At 64.4% G+C, this 18,291-nt stretch overlaps 1 protein-coding gene and 1 long non-coding RNA gene across 2 annotated transcripts; one reads left to right on the forward strand and one right to left on the reverse strand.

Moving 5' to 3' along the window:
* The first annotated feature begins 5,203 nt into the window (after positions 1-5,203).
* On the forward strand, positions 5,204-13,261 carry CRYBG2 (crystallin beta-gamma domain containing 2). Its single transcript, XM_062014646.1, has 20 exons — positions 5,204-5,896; positions 6,413-7,675; positions 8,118-8,162; positions 8,246-8,364; positions 8,574-8,730; positions 8,804-8,943; positions 9,031-9,157; positions 9,439-9,474; positions 9,546-9,673; positions 9,872-9,998; positions 10,197-10,339; positions 10,413-10,539; positions 10,634-10,666; positions 10,769-10,881; positions 11,054-11,183; positions 11,287-11,426; positions 11,614-11,737; positions 12,270-12,428; positions 12,891-13,050; positions 13,173-13,261. Exons 1-20 carry the CDS (start codon positions 5,204-5,206, stop codon positions 13,259-13,261), a joined length of 4,053 nt encoding a protein of 1,350 aa, XP_061870630.1.
* A 1,836-nt stretch (positions 13,262-15,097) lies between these two features.
* LOC133627736 (uncharacterized) lies at positions 15,098-17,211 on the reverse strand. Its single transcript, XR_009820363.1, has 2 exons — positions 16,979-17,211; positions 15,098-15,488 (listed from the first exon to the last, which is right to left on the reverse strand). It is a non-coding gene; the product is annotated as an uncharacterized LOC133627736 (long non-coding RNA).
* Positions 17,212-18,291: the final 1,080 nt, after the last annotated feature.

The raw sequence follows: 18,291 nt of genomic DNA on the forward strand, positions 1-18,291 counted from the left end.
CCCCATACATTTTCCTGCTCTCTGATAGAGGGAAATCAATAGCTGAGAAAGATATTCCTCTAGGAAAACAGCCTCCAGCAGCACAGGGCTCACAGGCCTCCCCTAAATCCCCCCCAACCCAGTTCAAAACTTGCTCCCCCAACAGCAAACCCCAACAGCGGGAGAGAGAATTGCTCTGGGATAAGATGGGTCAGGGGGGACAACATGTGGAGCCAGGGAAAGAGACTGGGGAGAGGAGGCAGAGCTTCTCCCCCCACAGCTGAATTGCACCTCCCAAAGCACCACCCTGCCCTACATCTTCCTGCTCTCACCTGTGGTCTGGCAAAGGGGCCTTTGCTCCTCTTGGGGTGCTGGAGAGACCCCCAAAGTCCCAAAGAACATGCACAGCCCATCACCACCAAGTGTCAGCAGCTGCAGCCAACATCACTCTGCCCTCAGCTCCTTCCACACTGCTGGGTGGGCAGCAAAGCTGTGACATTCTGGGGGGAGAGTGAGTGCTGTGAGCTCAGGGTGCAGCCAGGGGGGTGGTGATTCCCTGTCTTTTTGAAGTGTGGGCAGGGAGGAAGCAGTGACATCTCACTGCAGTCCCCAAGGACTCGCTGTCTCACCACACCCCAGCACCTGGCACCCACCTTCCTGCCTCCTTCCCTGCTGCGGTGGGCTGCTAACCATTGCCTGGGCTCCCTCCAGCCCCACATTCCCCCCAGGCGCTGTGGCTGTGCCCATCCCTGTCCCCACAGCCTGCCCCATACCTCATCCCTCCCTTTGCACACAGTGACTCAAGGCTTGGGCTCACCTCAGTGTCCCTCCAGTTCCCCCAGTCCCTGGGGAACTCATTTGCCCTGGGGAGGACCCTCCCCAGCACTGACTAAACCCTCCCCAGGCAGCTCCTGGCAGTGCTGGGGGACGTGTCAGGGAGCTCCCCCTTCCCTCACAGCCACGGCCAGCTGCTTGGCTGGTTTGGCAGCACACAGTGCCGGGCTGCAGCCATCCCGGGGGCTCCATCTGCCCTCTCCCCCTGCCGAGGCTGGAGCAGAGAGTGAGACCCCTCCTATCGTTCTGTTCAATAAATACTTCTGCCCCTGCAGCCCTCGCAGGACCCGGCCCCAGCCCGCATCTGCTCCCCAGGACGGGGGGAGGGTCCCCGGGGTCCCCAGGACGGCCCCGCGGCTGCTCCTCGGACGGGCACAGGACACGGGACGGAGCCGCTTCCTCCGGCGCCAGCTCCGGGGGTCGGGGACCGGCACGGGACGGGACGGGGGCAGCTTCAGCGCCTGTGCCCCAGGCGGGGTCGGGACACGGGGCCGGGACGCAGCGTCCGCAGCGGCTGCTCCGGGGGAGGGTCACAACGGGGCTCCGCGCCCCGGGCGCTGCCACCCCCGAGCCGGGCGGCCCCGGGCACCCCGGCGGGAGCCCAACCGCGGCTGCCGGCGCTGGGCTGGCGGCGGCCCAGGCTGGGCCCGCAGCCGGGAGTGGCGGCCCCGGGGCGAGGCTGGCACGGAGCGGGGCCGCCGCGGGGCCGGGGAGGAGCGGGCGGGGCGCGGAGCGGGGCGGCTGCCGGGTCCTGGCCTCGGGGGCAGCGTTCTCGCGGTGGCCCAGGGCTACTCTGACCCCTCTCCATCCCCAAGCCAACGTGAAGCCCCTCGAGAGCTCCAGCTCTCCGACACCCGAGGGACCTCCCAGGAACACGCTGCTGTGCCGGGGGCTCCGTGTGGGACCCCCACCGGGTTAATCCGGGTGCCACCACAGCCCTGGGGATCTCCAGCCCCTCGCCGCAGCGTCGTGACCCTGGTGTCCCGGCTGCCTGGGGACGCGCTGACACAGCGGGTCACTGAGATCCCCTCCGAGGCCACCATCACCCCCAGTGAGTCGGGTGTCGGGGCAGGAGTGGCCGGGCAGGGGTCCGGGGTGGGGGGCCAGAGCCACCCAGGCCGTCCGGGTTCCCTCCCGGGGCTGCTGAGTCGGAGGAAACGGAGGAGTTGGGTGCCGAGGAACCAGCCCGACCGGCTCCCCGGCTGTCAGCACTTGAGGAATGCCAAACCTGCGCTGCGCCAGGGCTGGGTGCTGAGGGCTGGGTGCTGAGGGCTGGGTGCTGGCGGGTGACTCTGCCGGTCCGCCCAGCCGTGGCGTGCAGGGAGCAGCACCCTCGGCACGGCACGGCTCGGCTCGGCTCGGCTCGGCTCGGCACTCTGCTCAGCACCCGGCCGGCACGCAGGGAGCCTGGGCCGGCAGGTACGCGGGCGGTGGGCACACGGCTCGCGTGGGGACCGGCCGGGAGGGGGCTGCGCGGCGCGGGGAGCTGCGGGACACCGCTGCTCCCATCCCGGCTGCCACCCGCGGGGGCTGCCCGGTGCTGGCTGGCTTGGCTGGTGCTGGGATGGGTCCAGGGAGGGAGGACGGGGCTGGGAGGTGGGGGCTGAGCCCAGCTTTGCCCCTCTCACCTTCAGTACCTACATTGGAGGGGCTGCTGTGGGGTTGTAACCCCGCTACCGGCCCTGAAGTGTGTCCCCAGAGCTGCAGGAGCAAGCTGGAGCTCCTTCACCCCTGCTGGCCTCGTGACCCGGGCTGGGGGGACACCAGGGCTTCCACATCCCCCCCTCCCCGCGGGGCACAGGCTACCTGTGGCACAGCTCAGCGTGGGGCAGGCAGCGGCAGGGAGGGGGGCCGGCGGTTCCCCTGCCCTCCTAATGAACCCCGACCTGCTCAGCAGCCACCCAAACCCAATTCCTGATCTTCCTGCAGGCGGCAGTTCAGGCCTGCTCTCACCCTGCGGCAATGGGGCTCAGCCCAACGTGGCCAGAGGCTCAGCTTAATCCGTGGTCACCAGCTCAAAGGCGGCCGCAGCCGCTGCTCTCGGCCCCTCCATCTCTTCTGAATATCAAACGGCACCTCGTGCCTTTTACCAGGCTGCTGGGAGACCCTTTGGGGTGACAGGAGACAGCAAACGAGCTGAGCAGGTTGGCTTGGCTTGGCCAGGGGGGGATTCATTAGCTGTGCCAGTGCCCAAGTGTGGCAGCAGCACCGGGATGCAGCGTGGCATGTCCTGGAGAGCAGGGATGGCCGGCAGAGGCGGCTGGGAGGCTGCAGGGTCTCATCCTCACGTCCTCACGTCCTCATGGTCTTGACCTATGGTTGCAATAGGAAATATTTAACCAAAAACTGTGGTGCTGGGGCAGAGCAGAGCTCTCTCTGGGATGGGGTGGGCAGCCCAGGGTGGCACTGGATGCTGGATCCAGCTGCAGGGATGGGATGGGAAAGGCAGACCTGGAGATGTTTGGAAATCCAGCTGGGGGTGAGAGGCAGCCGCGATGCTGAGTCAGCAGCTGCCACCTTCCCCCCAGAGCCCTGGTGCTGCCGGAGCTGCCGTCCCCATCCCGGGGCTACCCCGGGGCCACGGGCACGGCGGGGCCGGGCTGTGCCAGCCAGCGCTTGGGAAACCGGCGCTGAAGCAATCGTGGGACGCGGCGGCTGCCAGGCGGCCCCGGCCCAGCGCCGGCGGGACGGCGGCAGCACAGAGCCAGAGGGGCCGTGACCCCACGCCAAACGCTGGCCCTGGCACCGTGTGCCACCCCACAGCCGCTGCTTGGGGTGCTGGGGCTCCCTCCAGCCTGACCCTGCCCCTGGCTCCTGCCTCGACACCCTTCTTGTCCCCAGTGTATTTGAGCAGCTTCTCCTCTGCAGTGCTGAGGGCACCCTTCCCTCTTCTGCTGGCAGGTGCTGTGACTCTGGGATCCAGCTGTGACCCAGGGATCCAGCTGTGGCCTTGCCCATGCAGATGTGACAGTGCCCATGCAGATGTGTGGCCGCACCCAGGCTGGTCCCAGCCCCGAGCGGCACCGACTGTCCCAGACGAGGTCTCATCACCTCCTGGAAAATGACACAAACTCTTCCTATCTGTACTGGAAAGACCTGCCGGGCCGGGCCGGGGCGAGCGAGACGCAGCGGGTGTGTGGAAGGGGCAGGCGGCTGCCTCTGCCCAGATGCTTTCCCATCAGCCCTCGGCCTCCCCGACCCCACACAGGGGCTGGTAAAGCCCAACCCACAGCCCTAGGAAGGAGTTTGGCCCCAGGAGGTGCAGGATGAGGCCCTCTCCTGAGGCAAACCATCCCCAGTGGCTGTGCAGGGCGGTGTGTCATTGCCCCACACCCACAGACAGGAGACCCCAAGCTCAGTGCGTCCTCAGGCTGACCCCAAAGCTGTGTCCCTGCTGCTGGCCCCGTAGCCTGGTGGTGACACCAAGCAGCTCCTAATTGGGAGATGCTGAGATGCTTCTGGCTCCCTCCCCGGCACCTGCTGCGTCAGCTGCTTCCCAACCCCGGCAATAAAACCCTTCTGGGTCAAGGACACAGCCATCACTCAGCGATGCCTCTGCAGGCACCCCCCAGCTGGGGCTGCCCTGTCCCCATCCCTGCCCCAGCCCCACAGATGCCCACCCTGCAGCACTGAGCATGCAGGGGCTGAGTGCTGGGACCTGCTCCATCAGGCTGCAAGGCAGGTGATCAGTGCAGCCCCTTTTCTCCTGCCAAAGGGGCTGCAGAGGTGGATGAAGCCATCCCACCCATGCTGAGCAGCAATCGGGAAGGGTCGAGGCTGCTCAGGTCCCCAGCTCCTCCTGTGCCCTCGGCCCTGGGCTGGGCCAGGCCCTTTCCCCCACCTGCCGTGGAGCAGCTTCCCTGTTGTGTTTTGGGCTTGTTTGTTTGCTGCATTTGCTGACTCGGCGCAGCCCTGCTGCCCGCCTGACTCATCCTGCAGCTCGGGGCACGGCCCGGCTCGGGGCATGGCATGGCCTGGCTGCATCCTGCACACTGCCTGCGCTGGGTCCCTGCCACAGCCCACCTCAGCAGCGGGACAGAGCTCCCCACCGGCCCTGCTGGATGCAGCAGCGTTGGGGGGAGCCCATTGTGCCCCCCACATCCTGCACGTGCCACGATGGATGACGTGAGCACCATGAGAGTTGCAGAGAGCCCCAAAGCCACCTCCTGTGCTTATGGGACCCCCCTCAAAACATCCTGCAGGGTCAGAAGGAGATCTGGGGGGTTGGAGGGTCCAGGGCTGGTCCTTGCAGGGTGGGTTCTGCTCAGCTCTCCCAGAGTCTCTTTCTCTCCCCGCAGTTCCGTCAGCCCCAGCGCAGCAGCTGCAAGGCTGAGCCAGGCAGCACGGGGTGTCACAGGCTGCAGCAAGCCCCCTGCCCAGCCCCCCCAGCATGGATCCACCATTCGGGCACAGCAAGGCCAGGGGCTTCATCTCCAGCGCAGAGCTGAGCCTGAAGCAGGCGGCAGCGGGTGCCGCGGGGCCCGAGGGCCGGTCCCGCTTCCAGAAGGTCTCGCTGGTGTCGCGGCGGCTGGAGAGCGGAGGCAGCGCCCGGGGCCGGGAGGGGAGTCCCTCGCGCGTCTCCCTCCTGCTGCAGGCCTGGGAGAGGGAGATCGTGGAGAAGACGGCGTCCGGCCCCGCTGCCCCGACACACCGGGAGCGCTCAGCCTCCATCAACCTGCTCAGGGACTTCACCACGCACGGGCCCATCTTCTCCCAGGTGTACTCCCCTGCGCAGAGGCCTCGGCGACAGGACGAGAGGGGGAAGGCGGGGGCCGGTGGTGACGGCATCCCCCTGCCGCCGGGTACCTCCTGTGAGGCGCCTGTGCACAGGGAGAGCTACGTGCACGGCACCCTGCTGCCCACCCGCACCACCGAACGCCCCAGCGAAGCTCCCGGCGCCCCGTGCGCGGCCGAGCCCAGGGCCAGGCACGTCACCGTGCTGCGGACGGGCAGGGACACAGCCGGCCCCGAGCTGGGGCTGCTGGAGGGGAGAGAAGCTCCACGTGCGACACATGATGCTGCTGACGCTGCAATGGCCTCAGCAGAGCGGGAGAGCTGCGGGCAGAATGGTGGCGAGGGCTCAGTGCAGCAGGAGAGCTGCAGGAAGAGTGGCAGTGAGGGCTCAGCAGAGCGGGAGAGCTGTGGGCAGAATGGTGGCGAGGGCTCAGTGCAGCAGGAGAGCTGCAGGAAGAGTGGCAGTGAGGGCTCAGCAGAGCGGGAGAGCTGTGGGCAGAATGGTGGCGAGGGCTCAGTGCAGCAGGAGAGCTGCGGGAAGAGTGGCAGTGAGGGCTCAGCAGAGCAGGAGAGCTGCAGGAAGAGTGGCAGTGAGGGCTCAGTGCAGCAGGAGAGCTGTGGGCAGAATGGTGGCGAGGGCTCAGTGCAGCAGGAGAGCTGCAGGAAGAGTGGCAGTGAGGGCTCAGCAGAGCAGGAGAGCTGCAGGAAGAGTGGCAGTGAGGGCTCAGTGCAGCAGGAGAGCTGTGGGCAGAATGGTGGCGAGGGCTCAGTGCAGCAGGAGAGCTGCAGGAAGAGTGGCAGTGAGGGCTCAGCAGAGCAGGAGAGCTGTGGGCAGAATGGCAGTGAGGGCTCAGCAGAGCAGGAGAGCTGTGGGCAGAATGGCAGTGAGGGCTCAGTGGGCACCATGGAGGCTGCCGAGCTCCCGGCTGAGGGATCCCCTGGGGAGAAACACTCGCTGCAAGCTGAAGCTGTGCTGGGGAACGCAACCCTGAGAGATAGAGACCGGCCCGGGGACCCACAAACCAGTATAACCAGCTCCCTGCAGGGTCCCACGGCAGACACTGGTGGCCGGGCTGAGCCGGCTGCTGCGGGAGAGGGAAGCACAGCCCGTGGGGATGACAGTGTTCCAGCCACACCACCGAGGACAGATAGCCCCCCTTCAGCTGGCAGCACCCCCGAAAACCCCTCCTCAGAGGCGAGTGATGGTCCAGAACCTCCATCCAAAGCGCCATCATCTCCAAAGGCTGAGCTTGAGTTGGAGGAGAGCAAGACGATGGGGGATCCCCGGGGCACAGCCCAAGAGCCTGAGAGCAGCCCAGAGCCCTGCCCTGAGCCCCCAGCCCCTGAACCCCCAGCCAAGGGCTCCCCAGACGTGACTGAGGAGGACCCCGAACTGCTGGTGGACATGGAGATCTTTGTGGACACGCTACGCAACATGGAGCCCTCGGAGATGCGGAAGGCGCCCAAGGCCCCGCGCCAGGCGCGGCCGTCGGCGCTGGGCCGCTGCGCCGTCCTGCCCCCGATCCACGAGGACCACGTGGCCGCCCGCGGCCCCCTCTCCCTGCCACAGGCCCTGCGTGAGCTGCTGGCGCGGGGCCCGGCGCGGCGGCAAGATGAGAGCCCCGAGGAGGAGGAGGAGGTGATCGAGAACCCCTACCTGAGCCCCGAGGAGCAGGCACCGGCCGGGACTCTCCGTGGGGTGCTCGGGGACGGTGTGGCCGGCGGTGGCTGGGCGCAGGGGGACTCGCCGAGGCAGGAGGGAGCAGAGGACGAGGCCAAAGCACTGGCCGGGGGCTCGGCTGAGCGCAGCCTCCTCTTCCGGGGCAACGTCCTCAAGGGCATGGCACTGCTCTCCCACTTCTTGGAGCACCGGGCGGCCGCGGCCGACGAGCCCAAGCCCTACTCGCGCCTGGACAACAGTGTGCTCTACAGCCGCTTCATCTGCCCCAGCGCCACCCTGCTCGAGCTGCCCCCAGGCACCGGCTCGCCCGGGGACCACAACAGGCTGGGCCCTGATAGCCACCCCAGCCCCGAAATGGCCATGCTGGAAGCCCCAAGTCCTGGCTCCATCTCTCCTGCCACTGAGGAGCCAGAGAGCACCGTGGCCCTGTGCCCCACTGATGACCTGGTGAGTGAATCCCGCAACACGGCGCCCGGGGACATGCTCTGCCCTCCCGTGTGTGCAGGGGGGTGGTGAGGGCTTCCCTGGCTTGTGTATCCCATGGGGTGAAAGGCCCTGGTGTGATGGAGGGAACTGACACAGGTGATGGGAGGGCACCAGTCTGGGTGACAGGAGCGTACCAGGGCGGGTGACAGATGGCAACCAGGTCAAGCGATGGGAGGATGCCACTGTGGATGCTGGGAGGGTCCCAGGGCGGGTGAGAGGAGGGTCCCAGGAAGGCTGGTCCCCAGCAGCGCAGGAATGCTCGAGGTGTGGCTGCTTGGGGCAGTGGGAGGGATCGGCCAACGCCAGACGCGAAGCTGCTGCCGGGGCTGTGGCTTCCTCAGGCTGCGGGGACATGGCTGCGGCTGCTGTCCCCTCATGCTCCTCACACCCCTGTTCACAGCAGGAGGACAAGGAGGGCCTCAAGAAGATCAACAGGAGACCTGGCAAGGTACAGGGAGCGTGGTGGGGCCGGGGCATGGTGTGGTGCAGTGCGTTACAGCAGCACCTCCCCGCTGTGTCACCCCCTCCCAGATCATCCTCTTCTCCGAGGGCGGCTTCGCGGGTCAGAAACAGGAGATCTGGGGCGATGTCCCCGATGCCACGTCCTGGGAGCTCTCACACACCATCTCCATCCGTGTCATCCGCGGCGGGTAAGGGGCAGCAGCAGGCCGAGGGCAGGGGAGGACTTGGCTGCGTCAGGGATGGATGGATGGATGGATGGATGGATGGATGGGTGCCTGGGCTTTGGGACTGACTGTCGCTGCAATCCAGTCTCCTCACCCACACCCTGCCCTGGGGCTCCTGACGGGCTGTGGGTAAAAGCCGGATCCTCCCCTCTCTGCTCCCACCCCGCTGCCAGGTGGGTGATGTACGAGAAGCCGCGGTTTCATGGGCGCAAGTGTGTGCTGGCCGAGGGGGACGTGGAGATCGACAACCCCTGGACAGCGTACGGGCAGAGCGGGCAGCCGCGTGGCACCCGGCCCTTCCGCATCGGCTCCTTCAAGAGGGTGGTGCAGGTGAGTGTGGGGCCCCTTGAGCCCCCTGCTGCCCCCACGCCGGGCGCCCGTAACGCTGCTGTGCCCGTGCCAGGATTACCGCACCCCCCAGATCAGCCTCTTCGAGGAGGAGAACGGCGAAGGCGCTCGGCTGCAGTTCAGCGACTCGGCCGAGGACACGCGCACGCGGGGCCAGGCCCTCACTGCCGCCTCCATCATTGTCCACTCCGGGCTGTGAGTGAGACCATGGGGCCGGGTGGGGGCCGGGTGAGCTCCAGGATGGGCTGGAACAAGGCCTGATGCTTTCCTCCTCTTCCCCAGCTGGCTGGTTTACTCCAAGCCTTTCTTCGATGATGATCCCTATGTTTTGGAGCCGGGTGGGTACCCCAATTTAAAGGCGTGGGGAGCGAAGGACCCATCCATCTGCTCCATGCATCCCATCAGGCTGGTGAGTGCCGGTTGCTGCAGTGCCAGGGCTGTTCCCAGCCCTGGGCAACAGCATCTCCCAGTTCACACTGGTGAGAGCTCAGGGTGCAAATGTGCCATGTGGCTCGGGAAGCGCTTCTGTGGGTTAGTGGGGAAGGAAAGCAATGAAACACGGTCCCAAAGAGCAGGTTCTTGAATGAAAATGACCCAAAGAGCAGCTCAGGTTTTAAAGGGAGGGAAGTGGATGTCCCCACACTGTCCCATCTGCCACCGCAGCCTCACTGGGGCTCCTTCTCCTCCCAGGGCTGTCCCGTCGTGGAGAGACCCGGCGAGCCACAGGTGAGCAGAGGCCTGAGGAGCCACGGGGCTGGGGCAGCCGTGGGACTGCACTCACCCTGCTGTCTCCACAGGTGCTGATCTACGAGGCTGCAGGTTTCCAGGGCCGCAGCTTCACCATCAGCCGAGACATCTACGACCTGAAGCACCTGCCTGGGCCGGCGCTGCCCACCGTGGGCTCCCTGCACGTCCTGGGCGGCTGGTGAGGGACATGGGGTGGTCAGGGCTGGCTTCCTGCTGGAGCTGGCTGGGAAGGTGATGGACACCCCCAGGAATGGGCTCGGAGGAGCTGCCCGGGGCTGTGTGGAGCTTGGGGGAAGAGAGGCATGGTTGGCATCCCTGTGTCCTGGCACATGGAAGCCCTCCAGAGACCTGAGTGCCCGTGTCTGCTTTGCTGCAGCTGGGTTGGCTACGAGAAGGAAGGCTTCCGTGGCCACCAGTACCTGCTGGAGGAGGGGCAGTACCAAGACTGGAGGCAGTGGGGCGGCTACAGCCAGGAGCTGGTGTCCTTACGGCTGATACGGACGGTGAGAGCTGCTGGCAGCGCTCAGGGATGGACCCAGGGTGGGCAGGGAGAGCCCAGGTGCCCAGGGCTGCTCCCACTCCCCCCGGGGTCCCTGAGGTGGGCAGGACTCCAGCTGTGTGTGTGTGGAGGGCGCCTGGCCCGCAGCCCCTTCCCCCAGCAGACCCAGGGGCTCAGGACGGGGGGATCCTTCTCCCCACAGGACTTCTCCGACCCGGCGCTGGTTCTCTTCGAGGCCATGGACTTTGAGGAGGGCCCGAGCGTGGAGCTGAGCGAGGCGCTGCCCGACACGCAGCTGGCCGGCTACGGCAGCGTCACGCAGTCCATCCACGTGCTGAGCGGCGTGTGAGTGGGGGCGGGCAGGGGGGGACGGGGACAGGCGAGGGGGGCTGAGCCAGCACTCATGTTTTCCTGGCAGGTGGGTGGCCTATGAGGGCACCAACTTCTCGGGCGAGCAGTACATCCTGGAGAAGGGGGTGTATCGCAGCTGCGAGGACTGGGGAGCTGCAGACTGCCGCATCGCCTCGGCACAGCCCATCCTGCAGGTGAGGCACCGCCGGCCCCTCCCCACTGCCTGTGGGGCTGGTGGGAGCCTGTCCAGGGCAAGAGACCAACCAGCCCCACTCTGTCTGCTTACAGGTCGGGGAACACACTCTCCATTTCGTCTCCAAGGTCAGGATGAGGAGCGGGACGTGCCCCCGCAGGGGATGTGGCCCCATCGGGGTGGTGGCAATGGCCTGTCCCCCTCACCAAGCCCCTCCACTCCTCCCCCAGATCCTGCTCTTCTCAGAGCCTGACTTCTTGGGGGATCATGTTGCCTTTGAGGAGGACCAGGATGCTCTGCCCACCGCCTTCATCCCCCGCTCCTGCAGAGTCCGGGGCGGCAGGTAGGGTGTCCCAAGGCCTCACTGCCTCTGGCTGGGGATGGGGACACAACCCTGGCCAGCAGCCCCACGGGTGCCCACGGCGGATCCCCGTGGAGGGTGGGCAGGGCTGGGGTGCTGGGGAGGCTGCAGGAGGGATGGATACCCACCATGAGGGCACACTGCTCCCCACCAGCTGGATCCTGTTCGACGGACAGGCCTTCGCTGGGGAGCAGCACGTGCTGTCCGAGGGCGAGTACCCCACGCTCAGCGCCATGGGCTGCCTCTCCTCCACCGCCATCCGCTCCTTGAAGAAGGTCCCAGTGGTGAGCACCAGTACTTCCCTTCCTTCCCACTGACATGAGGGCAGAAACCCCTAAGGGTTTCCTCCTGCTCCCCCTCACACCTCACCTCTTCCCCATCCCACAGTTTTTCTCAGAACCCTCCATCTTCCTGCACGGGCTGGAGTGTTTCGAGGGGAAGGAGATTGAGCTGAACAACGAGGTGCGGAGTCTCCAGGCAGAGGGTTTCAACAACCACGTGCTGTCGGTGCGAGTCAAGGGCGGGATGTAAGTGAGCTCTGAGCCCTGCTCTCCCCTGAATGTGGGTGCCACTTGTCTGGCTGGGGGTGACCCCATTCTGCTCATCCCATCCCACCCCATCCCATCCCATCCCATCCCATCCCATCCCATCCCACCCCATCCCATCCCATCCCATCCCATCCCATCCCATCCCATCCCATCCCATCCCCTGCAGCTGGGTGCTGTGTGAACACGGTGACTTCCGAGGACGCCAATGGCTTCTGGACTGCACCGAAATCACCAACTGGCTGACGTACAGCGGGCTGCAGCACGTGGGGTCCCTCTACCCCATCCGCCAGGTGAGCGCTGGGATGGGACGAGGTGCTGGTACCTGTCAGGGTGAACCCCAAAACCCCAGGGCGGGCGGCTCGTGAGCTAAAGAGACGGTCCCAATGGCAGAAGGAGGTGGTGGTGGCTCCGGGTGAGCTGAGGAGACAGCAGGTCACGGCCTGGAGAGCAGCAGGGCGCTGCTGGCAGCGCTGCACCAGCCCAGCACCGTCACCCCACAGCCCTGTCTCCCGCCCTGGGAGTGGCTGCCTGGGTGGTGAAAGGCTCCTCGTGGGCAGGCGCTTGCAAAACTCCCCAGCATCGGGATGCAAGAGCCAGGCTGGGGCCACGGGCCTGGGCATGGCCCCAGGGAGGGGCAGGGAGGGATGGAGACCTGGAGGAGTCTCCGGGAGCTCCCATGGGGAGCCTTGGCAGCCGCCCAGGGCAGCGCGATCCTGAAGCCACGGGCAGGGTGAGGTCCCTCCTTGGTCCCACGGCCTGTGGGGCTGGAGGGGCAGGCAGCAGAGCTCGTTGGTGCAAAAGAGGCTTCCTCTCCCTTCCCAGAGACGGATCTACTTCCACATCAAGAGCCGGGAGCTGGAGCTCTACCTCTTGGTGCCCGACGACGTGGAGGACATGAAAGCGGGGCGGGTGGTAGTGTCCAGCCTGGGCGAGCAGAGCAGCTCCGTCTGGTACTACGAGGATGGGCTGATCAAAAACCAGGTCAGGGCCCACGTGTGACAGCCTGAGGGGACCAGGGAGCCCATGGCAGGGCTCCTGCTGGGGTACCCCCAACCCCTCAGTGACCTTTTAGGGCTGGATGAGTTCCTGTGTGACCTACTCTAGGTGGTCCTGCTCTAGCAAGGGGGTTGGACTGGAGGATCTTTCAGGGTCCAGCCCTTGAGCTTCTGTGATTCTGAGCGTCTGACCTCAGCCTTGTCCCCAAAGATCAGCTAATTCCCTCCTCCTCAAGTCTCTGGAGATGTGAAGGCACTTCTGCCTTCCCTGAGGAGGCAGGTCACCCTAATTGCCCTCATCTCTCACTGAGGGGTTTTCCTGCTCATCCCATGTCCTACCTCAGAATTAGTTGCATTTACAGGGAAACTCTGCTGAGCTCCAAGCCTTTGTGCCAGGCAGAGGTGACGGAGAGGAGTGGGCTGACCTGGCCACCGCTGCTCCTTGCAGGTGGCCCCCACCATGAGCCTGCAGGTCATCGGGCCGGCTGGGAAGGGCGCGAAGGCCGTGCTGTGGTCTGAGACCCGGATGCCACGTCAGACCTGGAGCATCGATTCTCAGGGACGGATCCACAGCCAGATGTTCGAGGACATGATCCTCGATGTCAAGGGTGAGGCCTCAGCACCAGGAAGCCCACAAAACAAAGTGTTTGGCTATGAGATGTGGCATTCGTCCCTTCACTGCCATCAGGAGTGTGGTGTGCCCTGCTGAGACCCTCCCCTCACTCCACAGGTGGCCGATCCTACGACCGGGACCACGCCATCGTTTGGGACATGGCTGATGAGAGACCCACACAGATCTGGGACATCCAGGTGCTATGAGGAGGCGGTGGATGGTCCTTGCACCCAGAAGTGCCATGAGGCAGGATGAGGACACCCACCAGCGTCCCTGCACCCGCTGCAGGCATGAAGGACACCCACCATCCCCTCCATCAGGAAAGGGAACCTCCCCACCTCTGTTTCAGGAAGCTCCATACATGGCTCACAGAGGACCCCATGGACATGAAGGGTACAGGACCCTCCAGCAAACAGCACAGCCCCCTCCCCACCAGCTTCCCCCTCTGAACTGTATTTATGTATGTGTGTAAGATACAGCCCTCCATGTCTGGGCCAGCTCTGCCTGTGTGGTTGTGTCCTTGTCCCTCATCCTTGCCCTTGTTCTGGCCATAACCCAGCAGTCCCCATGCTGGGGAGCTGCCCTCTGTTCCAGCATAGGGCCCAATCCTGCTCCCGAGGTGAGAACCCCAGGCCCTCTGGTGCCCACGGGCCACAGGCAGCACTGGGACTGTTCTGGGAGGGGATGCACAGGCTGAGCTGTGCCCTTGGGAAAGCAGTGAGCCCACTGCTCCAGGGTGTTCAGGTTGCATCATCCCAGGGTCAATGTCCATGCTGAGCGCTGCATCGTAGCTCAGGTCACTCATCTTGAGGGTCCCTGAGGCCGAGGTCTCCTTCACCTGGGTGAGGACACAGGCTGCCTGGGGACTGACTCAGAGCCAGAAGGGACACGGGGCGAGAAATCCACACACGGAGACATCAAGCGCTTCCATCCTTGCTGCTGGGGAGATGGCTGCTGGCAAGGGCCCGGTTTGCTGAGCAGGTTGGGGAGAGTCCCTGCATTTGGGCAGCAATCACCTATCAACCCCGCAGCAGAACAGGGCTGTTCTGCAGCAACACACAGCGTGATGCCTCCCTGGGAAGTTTCCTCAGCAGTCAGGTTCATCAGGGTCCTGACACCAGGCACTTCCAGCCAGCTGCCAAACAACTGCTCTGCCTTTCAGCAGTAGCCATGATCAAATCTCCATCCATATGCTGAAACGTGTCCCCATTTGCCCCAAGATCTGTTTGGCCTGAGGACACGTAACCACAGGGCAGCAGAGCGGAGCTGGGGATGCCCAGCTCACACAAGTGATGCCAGGAGGCACACTGACTTGCTGGCCCAAACCACTGCAGTGATAGGCAGGGCTGCTCGTACAGGGCAACACCAGAGCCAGCGGGCTCTGAGGGTGCCAGGGCTAAGCACCAGGACCTTATCCCGTGAAGAAACGGCAGCGGGAAGGTGGAAAAAACCACCATTAGATGGGGCATGAGGGCGCAGCAGACAGGCAGGGAGGATGCTATACGGTGGGAGGTGCTTAGAAGGTGCAGAGGGACATTGAAACACAGATTCAGCCCAGCTCGATGAGTTGAGCTGCTGCTGAGGGGAAAAATCCCCTCAGAGTAAAATCCCCTCAGCCCGGCCGCGCCTCCCGCCGCCATCTTCCCAGCACCGCGCCTCAGCAGGAACCGCCTCCTTCCCCTCACCCGCCCTTATATAACCCCGCCGGGACGGGGATTGGTTACTAACAGGCACCTTGGCAGCGTACGATTGGTTGGAATCACAAGCCGCTGCCGTGCGATTGGCTAAGACGCAGCGCGGGCTCGCGGGTGGTGCTGGGGGGTCGCCACGGTCTGAGGGGGGCGCCGTGTCGGCAACGGGGTGTGGTGGGCACCAGCCAGGCTGCGGCTCGGGGCCGGGCTGGCGGGGGCTCCCGGGGCCGCGGAAAAGCCTCAGTCTACCCCCCAAGACTCTACTCAGCAGCCGGGTAAATGGCCAGTTGCAGGGTTCCCCCCCCCACCCCTCAGCCCCGTTACCAAACATGCTACAGCCGAGAGAATCCCGAGGCTTCTACACCAGCGCTTTATTTTCTCAGAGTCAGGAGCCGGCCCCAGCGCTTTGCTTTGGAGCCGGGGCAGCGCCACGGCTTTCTTTTGAGGCGGGAGGGTGAAGGGAGTGGAGCAGAGGGAGGCGAGGATGGGCTGGGGCTGGTGTATCCTCCATTGCTGCGAGGGTCCAAGGAGGTGGGCAGTGCAGGGGATGCCATGCCTGGGGGGATCTTCTTGAGGAGGGCTGGTTCCCTCCAGGTCAGCGCAGCCGCAGGTAGAAAGCCACAGCCAGCCCCAGGGCGAGGGAAAGGAGCGGGGGGCTGCTGCAAGGGGGGCTCAGGCTGCTTAAGGGGGTGCTTGAAGTGGTGAAGGAGCTGGTCTGGACCTCCACAGCCTGGCCAAGGGGCTGGAAAAGGAAATGAGAGAGTCAGACATCGCTCCAAACCTGAGCAGAGGGCAGCTCAGAGTGGAAATCCCCCATAAACCCTCAGCTGGCTGCCCTGAGAGCAGAAAGGAGCTGGGGGCACCTCAGTGCCCACCCTGTCACTTCCCCTGGAGCACACGTGGCCTCCTCTCCCCCGCCAGACACAAAAATCACCGTTGGCTTTGGGGTTTTCCCAGGGCAGGGAGCAAAGTGAGCTTTCCCTCACATTGTTACCCTTGTTCTAGCCACAGGCTTCTAGAAATGGAGAGGGGAAGGAGAAGGGGGCTCTGCCTCTCAGACCACTGCGAGGAAGCAGCTGGAGACTGGCAGCCCATGGGGCCTGCAATGGAGGACATGGGTGCAGAAACAGAGCTGGGAAACACATGAGGAACAGGGATGTCTGGCCCCATGGGCTGTCTGTCACAAGCAGGGACGTTGCAGTTGGTGTGTGAAATATGACACAGCTGGGACAGCGATTTATGAGCAGTTTCCTTCCATCTCTAAAAATTGGCACCTTGCAAATGAAGGTGTTTGTGTGAGTCCCTCCTGCCCTGGCTGTGCTCTCTGGGATTTTGGACCTTCCTGGGGACTCCTGATGCAAGTAGCTGCACATTACACCTGTAAACAGGAGCTGCAGTGACAGGCACTGCCCTGGGCTGTTGGAAAAGGGACACCATTTCCCTCCCCAGACCAGCCTCTACACTGGTTTGCTCCCCTCCTCGGGTCCCTCTGGAGCCAGGATGTTCCCCATGGCGCAGCTCTGCCCCACACAAGCAGCTCCTGCACTACGGGGGTCTGGGGCTGGGCTGCCTGGGCACACAGGAGGACTCCCAGGAGGTCAACACGCCCCATGGAGCTGCAGCAGGTCACAGCTGTGTTGAGTTTTTGAGCAAAACGTGCAAAGATAAACCTGGTCCTGTTACCAACACACTGCAGAAGAAACAAACCCATCCCAGCAGCTGCTCCACTGATCATCCCCGTCCCCGCCAGCGCCTCCGTCCCTCCCACGCAACCGTCCCCAGCGCCGCACGAACTGAGCCCTCGTGCAGCCTCCCAGCAGGAAGGAAAACAACCTCCAGCAGGGAGAGGGGAAACCACACAGCTCCGTGCCCCTCATCCCCACAGTCGTGTTCCATGCCAGGAACGGGCAGGGACCAGCACACCAAGGAGAGGCTGCAAGATGGAGCTGAGCGTGGAGGTTACGGGTATAAGGGATGCTCGTGAGTAAAAACAAAGTCAAAGCGATGTTTGGAAGTCTATAGATGTTATAGACCACAGTGCAAAGCCTCTGCTAGACAGACAGGGTTAAAAGTCAAAGAGAAAGGCAAATGCTCAGGTTTCTAGATGAAATTCAGCAGAAATTCTCCCACAGGTTGAACCCCACAGCCCCAAAACTGCCATCACAGCCCCGGGATGGAGCTGGCTGCACCCCCCGGCCTTCACAGGGCCCCATGGCTTGGGGCTTCTCTTACCATGCAGAGGACGAGCAGGGCGAGCAGGAGGAGCAGGTGGGTATGCATGGTCAGGGCTCGGCTCACCATGTGCAGGGACACTTCCTCATCTGCTCACCCCACTTGCACTTGGAGGCTTTAAGCTCGGCAGGGGCCGCCTGCTCGCACCAATCGCACCTTCCTCCTCCCCCGGCCCCGCCGCCCCAAAGGGCTGGTTGAACTCAGGGCCATTTCGGGAAGTTGCATCTGCTGCTGATGGGAGGGAGAAAAAGGTACAAGACACGGCATAGGGGATGTGCAGATGAGAACATACCAAGCAGCCTTTTCAGCGTCACTTCTCTGGAGCCATCAACATACATCACACAGCCTCAGAGCAGCTCCCACTCCCCAGCACAGCCAGCCCCAGCGTGTCACTCCAGTCACAGGCATGGGCAGTGAGCCCCTCATCCTGCCTTCTCCATCACAGAGCACCACCTGCAGCGTGAAACCCCCCAGGCTGAGCTCTGCTGCTCCTCGGGTCTCCCTGTCCTGTGCCTCACACCCGGGAAGGCCGGGTACAAGTTAACTCCCTGCTCTGGTTCTCTGGGTTTGCAAATCACAGCCAGCACTTTGACAAGGGCGCTGCCTCCTGCCAGGGAACAAGCCTCCTTTTCTGCAACTCAGGGCACCAGCTGAGTCCAAGCTGTTCCTCTTAATTCAGTGACACACGTGAGGTGAGGGAGAAGGAAAATGCCACCTTACAGTTCCTCACTATCTGTCTTCTCGCAGCAGATCTCAGCTCCCTCACCCATCAACTGCAGCAGCAGGAAACAAAACAGATGCAGTCACTTTCAGACAGTTTGAAATCAGTGAAGCTGCTGAGGTGCTGAGCACACGCACCTGGCGTCTGGGTTTGTGCTGGTGAAGCACATCACAGCCCAGCCCGTCACCCACCCGAGGCCAAAGGCTCCTCTGTGGCACGGCTGCACCAAATCTAGGTTGGTTTTTGTACTATGTGAAGCGTCAAAACCAAAGCCTCTTGGGAGCAGCCAACATTCCATCAAAGGTGCTAAAAATGGGCCACTTCTCCCCAGCGGGTGCGGAGGAAACTCTGGAGCTGAGGGTGGTGGGGAGGGATGGGCAGGGAAAGCTCCCTGATGGCAGCAAGCGCCGGAGCGAGGCCAGGCGTGTGGGCGGCGGTGCCGGGGCGGGCAGTGCCGGGGCGGGCAGTGCCGGGGCGGGCAGTGCCGGGGCGGGCAGTGCCGGGGCGGGCAGTGCCGGGGCGGGCAGTGCCGGGGCGGGCAGTGCCGGGGCGGGCAGTGCCGGGGCGGGCAGTGCCGGGGCGGGCAGTGCCG

Source organism: Colius striatus, chromosome 24 (genome assembly GCF_028858725.1).
Source record: "Colius striatus isolate bColStr4 chromosome 24, bColStr4.1.hap1, whole genome shotgun sequence".
NCBI classification, from domain to species: Eukaryota; Metazoa; Chordata; class Aves; order Coliiformes; family Coliidae; genus Colius; species Colius striatus.